This window comes from Corvus kubaryi, unplaced genomic scaffold, assembly GCF_017639235.1.
Source record: "Corvus kubaryi isolate FWS band 111438036 unplaced genomic scaffold, C.kubaryi_AGA036_p1.0 37157, whole genome shotgun sequence".
In the NCBI taxonomy this organism is placed as follows: Eukaryota; Metazoa; Chordata; class Aves; order Passeriformes; family Corvidae; genus Corvus; species Corvus kubaryi.
The window spans coordinates 1,058,085-1,068,888 of record NW_024581041.1 but is presented as its reverse complement, the minus strand read 5'-3'; the positions used below and the strand labels follow the sequence as shown (position 1 = coordinate 1,068,888).

General features: G+C 46.9%; 1 protein-coding gene across 1 annotated transcript in view; it reads left to right on the top strand.

The window, feature by feature from the left end:
• Nucleotides 1-6: 6 nt before the first annotated feature.
• The window catches only part of LOC121661472 (rho GTPase-activating protein 39-like), a 57,098-nt gene continuing 46,300 nt past the window's right edge, over nucleotides 7-10,804 (top strand). The window contains exon 1 of the mRNA XM_042021710.1: nucleotides 7-43. Coding sequence (XP_041877644.1) covers nucleotides 33-43 — 11 coding nt within the window. The 5' untranslated portion in view covers nucleotides 7-32. The remainder of the gene's footprint in view (nucleotides 44-10,804) is intronic.

Below are 10,804 nucleotides of genomic sequence, written 5' to 3'. Positions count from 1 at the left end.
CACATCCTGCCCCGCTCGCGGGCAGAGCGGCCATGGCGGAGAGGTGAGTGGGATTGTCGCGCACCTGTTGAGCGGCGGGAGAGGGGAGAGGGCATTGCCGCTCTCCGGGTCTGTGGGCCTGCGCCTGGACTGGGGCCGGGGCCGGGAGCCACCCCCGGCTCGGGTGGATGGGGCGGCGCAGGGCTGGGCAAGCCGAGGCGGCAGGTGAAAGGCAGCCGGGCCGGGCCGAGCCGTGCCGTGCCGTGCTGGGCGGCCAGACTCGTGCGGGACGGTGGTCCCGGTCCGCCTCCCACCGCACCGGGCTGTCCGGGCGGGAGCTCCCTCTCGCACCGTTCCAACTCCCGCCGGGGCTGCTGCCTGGGGCCGGGACTGTGCTGTTTGCGGCCTCCGAGCGAGGCGGGCGGCCGTGAGCTCGGCTGAGCGGAGCCGGCCTGGCCCTGACTCGGAGTCCTCCCTCCTGCCTGGCCTCTGCGCCTCACCGGAGGCTGTGGCCAGACTCCGTCGGGTGCCCTCGCACCTCCGAAGACGGGCGGCTCGTCGGGAACGCACCATGGTTTTGTGCCTGTTCCAGCCCGGGTTCGCTGGCACTGGGCTGGGTGCCCCCGTAGCTTGCCCTCTCGCTTAAAAAAATAAACGCTTTTACAAAATGATAGTGCAAATACTATCGGGCGTGGCTGTTGCACTGTGACCAGGAGTGGGTTCTGTCCTTTCCTGGAAGAGGGTAGGGAGCCAGGATCACCTGTTGGCAGTGAAAATGGAGGGCCAGGTAGCCAGGCCAGTTTCCCAGGCTGCATCCGGCTTCCGACAAACGCAGGGGGATTTTACGGCTCCAATGAATAACCCCATTGAAGGAGAATTCCTCCAGGTCTCTCCGCGCCTGGGATCGCCGGCCAGAAGAGGTTTGAATTAAGTTTGGTTCTACCAGGAGGAAAGTGCAGAGCCTGGCAGAGGCACCGTCCTCCCTGTTGCCGATGCCAGTTTCTGTTGCGCTGGTCTGCCAGTGTGTTTTTCATCCTAGATTAAAAACTTGGCCGATTTAACATTCCTGCAGCGTGACTCTCCCCAGGGGTACCAGATTTCAGCTGGCTTCTCACGTTGTCGTTGTCTGGGTGAGAGCTGCGCTGGTGTTTTTCTCAGTGCCTCATTGATAATGCAAGGTGTTTGGAATAATTTTTTATTTCTCTTGCATTTGAAATTGTTTTATTTCCTTTTCCTTCTGCGTTTCCTGCAGCAGACCATGGTTTGAGTTATCCTGTAAGGAGCATCTTGGGAAGGGATAGTGAATCCTGTTGAGGGTGGCCCTAGAATACCAGAATTCAGTCAGAGCAAAATGATGAGCACAGCAGCATTCTCTCATTTTGTCAGCAGCAGCAACTCACAGCAGTTGCTTCTGCCTCCCTGCTTGTGACAGCCAAGTCAGTGCTCAGAGATTGAAGTTGTAGGTTCCTAATTTTGGGGTAAACTGTAAAACCTGGCAAAATCCTGTAGATTTGAGGCTATCATTCCACTAGCTGGTGCAGAGGAGTATAGAGCTTCTTGTGCTGGATTTCACTGTGTTTTTCCTGTGTATCCCCTGCTGACTGTTTCTTTAGTACTTTTGAGTTTGGTTTGGTGAGACAACTCTTCCTATCAGTTGGATGGAGGCTATCTGGCATGATGCTGAGATCACAGCAGATTACAGGAATGCAGATTTAGAAGCCAGGATTTTGGTCAGATAGTTCTCATGCTGTCTGCATTCACAACAGGTTTGCCTAGCTGAAACAGATGTCTTGGCCTTAGCTAGGAGAACGTAAGCTACAGTGAGATCTCAGTCCATGGGTCTGGTGCATTTTGTAACAGAGAATTTTATGGTCATCCTTGTGATGCAAAAGGCTGCTTTCAGCCTGACCCTGACTGGATTTGTGGCAGAAGTCCTCATGAGAGACATGCACGTGTAATATGCCATGCAGAACAGGGCTCACCGAGCACTGCCCTGCTTTAGGGACACAAAAGGCAAATGCCTCCCATTCAACTGATTTACTTGATTTCTAGAAAAATGTAATGGGCTGTGGTGCAAAGATGAAAGGAGAGCCTGGGATTCCTGTAGTGAGCTGCCTACTGGATAAGAAAATCTTGTGGATTTCATTGTATTGGTGTCTGAGCTTTGAGGCATTTTTTGAATCCATTTTGCCATTCTTTTGGGGCTGCCTTCACAGGATTGGGGTAACTGCCTGCTGGCAACCAGGTAAAGTTTTATAGACCAGGAAACAAGGGGTTTTTTTTTCCTCTTAGAGCCATGGAGGAAGAATTATTAGCATAGTTGAGGGACTGTTGAAAGAACTGTAAGATACACAGAATCAGCTTTAATGAAATTACTTCTGTAATTAAAGGTAACAAAGCATAAACAGTGGTAGGATTCTGACTTTTTGTCCCATGAGGGTAGGGTTTTTTTTTTTTTGCAGGCACTGCCATTTAATAAATATTCATATTAATTAACCCTTTTTTTGAAGTAATATGTGTCATATCTGTATTTCCTGACAGGTAAATGCTTTAGTAACAGTACTACTTGGTTGCCATTTTATTTATGGAGAAGAAAGCTTTTCAGTTTGGACCTACTGTTTTAGCAGCATGGTTTTGGCTGTTTGAATTAAACAGCCTCCGGATGGGTGCAGAAGGAGATCTTCCAGCCTACCCAGAAATACTGGGGTTGCTGAAGTTGTGTTAGCTGGGTGGAAGGACTGGGAATGGTACTGAGTGTGCTTGTTCAGCAGGAAACCTGCTGTTCTGGCTGACTGTTTTAACTTAATACAAAATGTAAGGGATTCATCAGTTTTTTTGTGATTACAATGAGAACTCTTAATTTTATTATTTAATCTTGAGTTATTTTAGTATAGCTTGATGGTTTTAGTTAATTCAGATTAATTCAGGCTTTAGTTTGTGTTTGCATGAATACCAGTTTCCATGTTTTTTAGAAACTTCAGGAATGAGTGAAAACTTTGACACTTCGTCAGCCTGCCCTGGAGCTGCTGATGGGCTCTGTGTGTCTGAACTCAGCCGTGGCTTTGTAGCAGAGGGGTCTTCTGGTTTTGGCAGGGCATCCAAGCCTCTCACTGTTGTGCAGGGCAGAGCTCTCCACATCCTCTGAAGTGGGCCCATGTGTCTTGTTCTAGTTTACCCTCTTCTTAGTTGGCTTAAATAAGGCCATGAATAAACATCCTCTCTGTAGCTTGCTGTGACTGCATGACAAGCCCATACTCCCCCCCCAGCAGGTTATCCCACTCTGGTCTGCTGAATGAGCTTTTTCCTGGATGGGCATTGTGGTAGTTCACTTGGCAGTAAATGAACTGGGATAGCAAGGGTCTCTGTTAGCTCTGTAAAATCAGTGGGAATAAGTGCACTTAGGGAGAGGTTATCAGCAAGCCTGACCTCTGCCATACGCTCCTGTCATCCCCACTTCTCTAAACATGCTGCTGAGCTGGTGAGCTTACCAGGGCAGTTTCCTTGGGATGAAATGGTTTAGGGATGACTGGCTGTAAGTGAACCCAGGAGTTTGTTTTCCTTCAGTAGCTCTTCTGGCAGAAGTGGAAGAGGGGCTGTGGAGGACAAGGTAGTTGTCCTGTCTACCATCACTGCCAAAACCTTTCTAAGCTGCTTCCATCAGGAGGCCCAGCATGGCCCAGAGCTAGCTCCTAAGGGGCAGTCAAGCCTTCCAGTGTTTGACTATGCAGATAAAGCCTGGTCTTTGGGAAACGCCTTCAGAGACATCAGAGTCTTCTGATGGAAACTAATCAGAAATTCAAAGCAAAGAAGGAGTGTTTCCTCCTACCTGAAGTCTCCTTTTCCAGTGTTTCTATTCCTGTTGTAGTCCCCGAATGGCTTTCTCAGTGGATGATGCAATTAGGAAGAGATGCTTGCAAGCTTTCAGCAAATAGATAGGTCAGAATTTGAAATGTTCCATTTAGGCTCCATCAGTCCTTCCTAGGTGGAGTGCAATTATTTGTGCCTTGTTGTGACATGTTACGCTTGTGTTTCTATAAAAAGTCCCCCAGGCAGATTCAAATAGTTCATGAAGTGCCTCTTATTTGTCATAAAAATAAATTCTGGATCAGGCACTGGGATTTGGTTTTAGCTGGATTCATAGAAGGTTTCTGAGTTCTGCTGTCATTACTTACATATTTGATGTTAATTCCTGCCTTTGCCAAGGAAGGCTGTTCCCTTGTAGGAAAGACAGCTTTAATGAGCAAACAATTTCTTGTCCTTTTTAGTAGCTCAGTCGTGAGTATCCATTGAAGCAAGCTGTCTGTTGGATGGGTTTTATGCTTTTCATGAGGAAGAGTAATCCTCTGCTTTGGACAGTTTCTTAAAGCAGTCAGTTCTTGGAGTGGCAGGAGAGTATTAACTAGAGCAGCAGCTGTGAGGTCCATCTGGCTCATACATCTGGAAGAGACACTGTAGGTCAAGAGAAGATTCTTTTGCACTTAGTCTTTGTCTCATGGGATAACGGAAATACCATTATTTGGTATATATTCTCTCATCCTAGTTACTGTTCCAAGGGTTTGAGGTTACTGCTCTAAGGATTAAGTGATTTATATTTCCAGTTGAGTGTAGCCCAGTAAATTTCAGTGTAGCTGGTGTCAACTATCTTCCAGCTACTCTCCCAAGCTTTTTTATTTGTGTGTTGTCAGCTGCCATTTTTTTGGTTATGCAGCACACACAGCCAAGAGATATTTGGAAAACTTAAAATGAGGATGCTGGAAGTCCAGATTGTTTGCTTGCAGCGAAGCATGGGAGAGGGAAAGGACTCTGTGATTCCAAGGGGAATGTTGGCATGGCTTGTGTAGCAGCTCAAGGAGACATGGCCTCCCCGTGTTACATGCTTCAGGCAAAAAGAAGGGGCTTGAGTTGGACAATATCAGCTTTAGAAAATTTCTCCTGAAAAAAAACCACACTGAAAGACAAAAGTGCTGGAGATGCTGAGTTTATTTTTTTTTCAGGCTCGTTTGTCTCTTTGTACTTTAGGTCTTGTATGAAATTCCAGCAAGGGCTCCATGCTACAGAACGCTGGAACTTCTGAAATAAAGAGGTCTTAATAAAATTGTTTGCTGACATCTTCATCAACCATCAGAGGCAAATAGAAATCTGGTTCTACAAGGAGGGTGTATTTTCCTACCCCTCTTGTATTCTGCTTGCGCTCAGCTCCCTGAGCCAAGCTCTTGCTGCACTTCCTCAGTGGCAAGTGCTCCAACATGGGATGAAGTGAAGATGAACAGGGAGCACCCTGTACTCCCCAGACTTGCTGTGTCTTCCTGTCTCAACTTGAAGCAGAGCAGTCCTGGGCATCTCTAAACCAGCCTTTTTCTTAGCTGCAGGGTTTATGATCTACCAAAACCAAACAAGCCAAGCAGGAAGGGTCCCCCAAACACAAACCTGTGCTGGGTTCACCTGTGTGTGTAACTTCGCAGCTGTGGGACACTGCCATAAAGCACTTTGCTTTGACAGATGGGGCTGTTTCCAACTTGGGCAAACAAGGTTGCTGGTTTTTGCCTGGAAACCTGTTACAGAGGCAGCAAAGACTCAACATAGTGGGATTTTGTGTCATCATGGACTTGTGGGCCAGGGCCAGGTGCTCTGTAGCAGGGATAGCCTCTGTGTTCTGTAGGTCTGGTTTTTTCTGTTTGCTTTTGCTTGTGTCATTCATCTGGGAAAAAATAAACAAAGAGGCTTACCGTCTCCATCACTAGTGATACCAAGAAAATCCCTGCACAATGCTGCCTGATGAGCTGAGACTGAGCTCAGCAAATCCCCTTTTGACCACACAGAGTTCAGCTGTCTTGGGTTTTTCTGACTCTGAGGCAGTGTGATGTGTTGTGTACAGGCAGCCAGGGCTCAGGTTAGAAGGATGAATTGGTGTAAAATATTTTCAGGCACAAAGGAAAGTCAGAGAAAAAGTTACAGGAGACTTTATAGCTGAATAATTAAATACAGGCCCAGGGAATGCAGTGGGTGAGCTGTGCTGTGTAGCCTTGCCTGGAAAGGTTCCTCTGCACTGGCTGGTGTGGCTGACTCACATTGTTGGAACCCCAACCTGCCCACTGGTCCTGGCCAGCTCAACTGCTCCAGCACCTACTTTTCACCCCCCTGCCAATCTGCTGGTGCAGTTGTACTCCGCCACAAAGTCTTATCTGCTCTGGGCTTGTCCCCTGTATGCTGTTGGTGCCATGTGGGAAATAGTGCCGGGTTGTTTCCAGACATGGAGTGAACTGTAGGTGGTCACACTGTGATCCAGGCACTGAGTCTTCTTCCTTCTAGGTGTTTAAACAGTAGCCTAAGGTTCAGCTGTTAGTTTCGACATGGTCACTTTGTTATAAAATGGTAAATGTTGTATTTGGTCCTCTTCTGGTCCTGAATCCATTTCTTCCTTATGTACATTGTAGTTCTTTGATAGTTCTTTGATAGCTGCAGCTATCCAGCTGTGTGTCAACCACATTGTTTAGCTCTTCTTGGCTCCCTAGAGCCAATAGTTATGTTTGGGATTTTTTTATTAGATCTTCCAAGCATTGCTCTAAGCTAGGGTGAGAGGAGAAGCTCCAAGTGTTTTTATGAATTCTTGATCATCACCAATCAACATGAAGTGAAGCAAAGAGAGATGGTGAAATGGCTGTGAGCTGAGGTGCAGAGCCTGGAGTGCAACTGGCATGAGGAGCATTTAATGCAGGCCTGAGGGCAGATGCTTAGCACATCGTAATGTGGAGGTATATTATCTTAGCAATTTATACCCTTGTAATACAGTGAATAGTCTGGCTGGGATATGGCTGAGTTGTATTTAATCAACCCAGCAAAATGAGTGGGAAGCAAGTAGCATTGGGGCTTAGAGGACAACTTTGTGCTTGGGTTGGTGCTGCCCTTGGGTTTTCATCTGCAGTCCTGAGTTAGAGTACAAATGGCCGAACAGTTGCAGTTTTGGCTTGGAAACACCTCAGAGAGCTTGCCCCTGAAATAAGCTACTCTAATTTTCATTAAATTAATTTTAAATTCACTGAAGATAAGGGTGAAAAGCAAATATGCTCCTTTCTGTACAGAGGATTTAGAAGCTGCTGAGGAAATGCCTGGTGGTAGTATGACAACCCAGCCTAAATTCACTAAAGCTGTTATTTGAAATTAGTCTAAGACACAGGTTTAAGGTTCTGGAGACTTCCAAATTAGAAGTCTGTTTTGGGATGGCAATAAGCATAAAAAATAAGAAAAACAGTGATGATCTGGAGGTGAAGCTGTTCACTGCCACCTTTTTTTTTTTTTTTTTTTTTCTGGCTCTGAGTCCTGTCACCAGAGTGGTTGAGTTCACTAAAGCAAGAGAAAACCATCTGCTTTTAGTTAGCAGGCTGAATTATCTCTGTGAGGGATTTGAGGAGCTCTGCTGTCCTCATATGAAGAGTGCTGGGGATGGGGAAAGAGTGGGAGGGGGTCATAGACAATTATTGAATTTGCAGTACATCATTGAATCATCCACTCTGATTTTAGTGTGCCATGATGTTATCATCCTGTTCCCTCTCCCATGGTCTGTTGAGCCAGCTTTGAATGTGATGCTGTTGAAGTGACTTTGGCCTTGAATTCCAAATGTCACTACAAGAGGGAGGCTGGCAGAGAGATACTGTGGGCAGAGCTTCCTTTAGTGGGGGCACTTCTTTGGGTTGATCTTGTTCTTGAAACAGGGAAGGCTGTATGAGTCTGGCAGTCAGGGCCATGTCAGTGATTTCAGCCTCTCTGGCTCCCCATAACTCTTCCCCAGGAAGGTGGCCTCTCGATGTGCAATGGCAGCTCCCCATCAGCCATTCAGTGCTCTAACAGCTGAGCATTTGCGTGCTTAAACTTTATTTGGTCTTGGAGGGATGAAATCACTCACTATTTTCGCGATTTAGCTGCTTTTGAGCTGTGGGAGCTGTCTGTGCATGGGGGAGAAGCTTCTTGGTAACCTGTTGTTCGGTGAAGTTGTGCTGGCTACAGGGAAGTTCCACCTTGGGCTGCTTTGTCCACCCCGCTCTCCCTGGAGCAGGAAGCAAAGACTTCAGATGGGAAAGAGTGAACAGCATGGTGATCACCAAATGGTTTAGTGAAACAACCCAGAGTTCAGCTCTACATGTAAAAATGAACATCTTCCAGTAGTTGTTGTGCCCACCCCTGCCTGGCCTGGATGGCTCGGGTAGTGAGCTGAGCTCGAAAGGTGTTGATTTTGACCTGCAGTGGAGTCTCTTTGGGGAAGAGCACAGTTTCCTATTTTAGAGTGTCTCCTGATACAACGTACATCTTGTACTCTGGATGTGAAATAAAATAGCCACTGCAGCTGGCCCAGACAGCTCTATTACCCTGGTCTTGCCAGGGCATGTGGCACCAACTCCAAAGTAGAGTTGGGCCTCCAGGAACGGCACGTGGTGAGCCCTTGGCACAAGCAGAGGAGGGCATGCAGTTAATTCCTATTGCATTGCTCAAGCCTCTGCTGTTCACAACAGCAGCCATTTCTTCAAGCAAGAGCATGTGGGTGGTCAGAGAACAGACAAATTTGTCATAGAACTGCCAGCAGTGCAGCTTTCTTGTCTTTTGAATTCCAGCTGGACCTGGTGTAAAGCAGTTTCATGGACTGCAGAGATTTGAGGGACTTTACATGAATTAACAGTATTCTCCAGAAATTACCATTTTGGGTTTGTTTCTTATGGTAGGACCTTGTACTGCTTTGCGTATAGGTGTACAGCTGTAAACCCTCCTGAATGGTGCGGCTGTTTGCCTGGGAAAGGCATTAAGAGCTTTAACGGTGAGGTGTGTCTGTGCTGTAGAGCTTGGACTGCTCTGTTGGTCCTCTGGGAAGTGCAGCCTGTCATTAGGACAGGCGGTCTGTGGGCCCATGAACAGAAAGCAGTATCTGTGTGGCTGACTCTGAAAACTGGGTGCTGCTGAAGGCGGCATTCAGCCAGCCCCTTCTTGGGTGCAGCTCTGTCATAGCAGAGCTCTCTGTGCTGCTCAAGAGGCAGGACAGTGTCGGCTTCATCTTTCAACTTTACACCGGCTAAGCTGTGAGAGAAGATGAGAAAAGGAATGAATAGCTGGGAGGTGCAATCCTCATTTTTACTGTGCTTCAGGCAAGAATTGATCCATGATGTTTTTATTTTTTAGATTAAAACCTGTTGCTGACTAAACCTGTTTTGCAGTTTGCTAGCTATTAGGCCCAGCCTCTTGTCTCTTGCATGTCTCCTGCCAAGGTCCTGCTGGCCTCAGCCTTGGCTAGAGCTCTGTGCTCAGTAGTGCTGAAGATTAACAAGGGAGAAGGCCTAAGCTGTGGCAGCTCCTGGGAAGGGAAATGCTGTTGCAGGGCGCTGCTCTCCTGGAATCTTGGCTGCCCTTTGATATCATCCTGTACTCCTCCCAGGAAGGAGGAGCCTTGACTCCTCTACCTCTCACCTGGTGGCTGCCTCAGGAGGTGCTTTGGTTGTGTAGCATGTTTCCAGCTGGAAAAACATCTAGTTTTGTGCATCTAGAAACTGTGAACATGCAGTTACCTGTGAAAACTCAGTACATATGTGCTGAATAGTTATGATAATGCTAAGCCTGGGGTTATAATGGGATCCTTATGACTGGCAGCATAAAAATAAAATTAATGAGACCTGTCTGACTGGCCACAGAGCTGGTGTTTGTTCCCAAGTCTGCTAAAAAGGGGCTGTCTGCTGTCTTGTAAGAGCCCTAAGATTGTTCCTTGGCTAAAGAGGAGCTGATGGGAACAGAGGTGGCATGGAAATCATTTAGTGATGACATTACCAGCTCAGAAAGATTGGATAGCTCCAACAAGAATAGATCAGACTTTTTTTGTTTGGCCTTTTAAAGAAAGATGCAAAAAAAAGGGAAATGTGCAGAGGAAAGAAGGATAGTGGAATGAGAAGGAGGTTTACCAAAAAGGGGAAGCTGTATCCAAGCAGGAAGACCAAAACCCTATCTATTTCAGCAGATTACATGTAAAATTAAAATAAGGCAGGCCAGATTAAGACTTTTGAAGAGTGAATTTGCCAAATATGATTAACTTTCAAATGCATCAGAAGCCTTTCAGAAACTGGCAGGAGAAGAGATCAAAGTGTGAGAGACACAGAACATAAAGCTATCACAAAAAAATCTAAACCATTTTTGGCCATCTTGACTCGTGTGGAGGAGCTTTGCAAACTACAAGCTTGCTACAGAAGAGCTGTCTGAGACGTTGTCTTGTATCGAACATCAGTAGAAATAGCTTTAGAGCAAATAGAGGAACTGATAAGAAACTAAGGAACAGATAGCATGTACTCAAGAGTGCCAAAGGATCTTAAATCTGAAATTGCTGAGATAGTTTCGTGTGTATCCTGCTGCTAAAGTGCCCTTGGTATCACATTAATTGGTGGTGGCAAATGCAATGGCATTTTTAAAAGTGGAGAGTCTTGAGGAAATTGGGGAAGTGGCTCAGTATTTGTTCGGGTGTGCTGCTAGGGAAGGGCTGTGGAGAGTATTCAGGGTTCCATGGACTGTTGGGTCTGACCCCTGCGCCTAAGTCTCTGCAATGAAGAACCAGTTTGCTGAAGGCATGGCCAAGCTTGGAGCAGTGTTAGCAGGGCTGTTGTAAAGGCAAGCCCTGCCTCTGCCCCACAGATCTGCTGGAGGTCGATGAGCATGCTGGGAGCAGGACCACTAGGCTTCATGAATCTCTGTTTTCAGACAGTCTTTGGCAAGTTTCTCTGCCAAAGACTTTTAGGAGAGAGTCACCGTGGGCATGGAGGAAGGGTCTTGTTAAGGACTGAGAGCTGGTGAAAGCACAGACTGC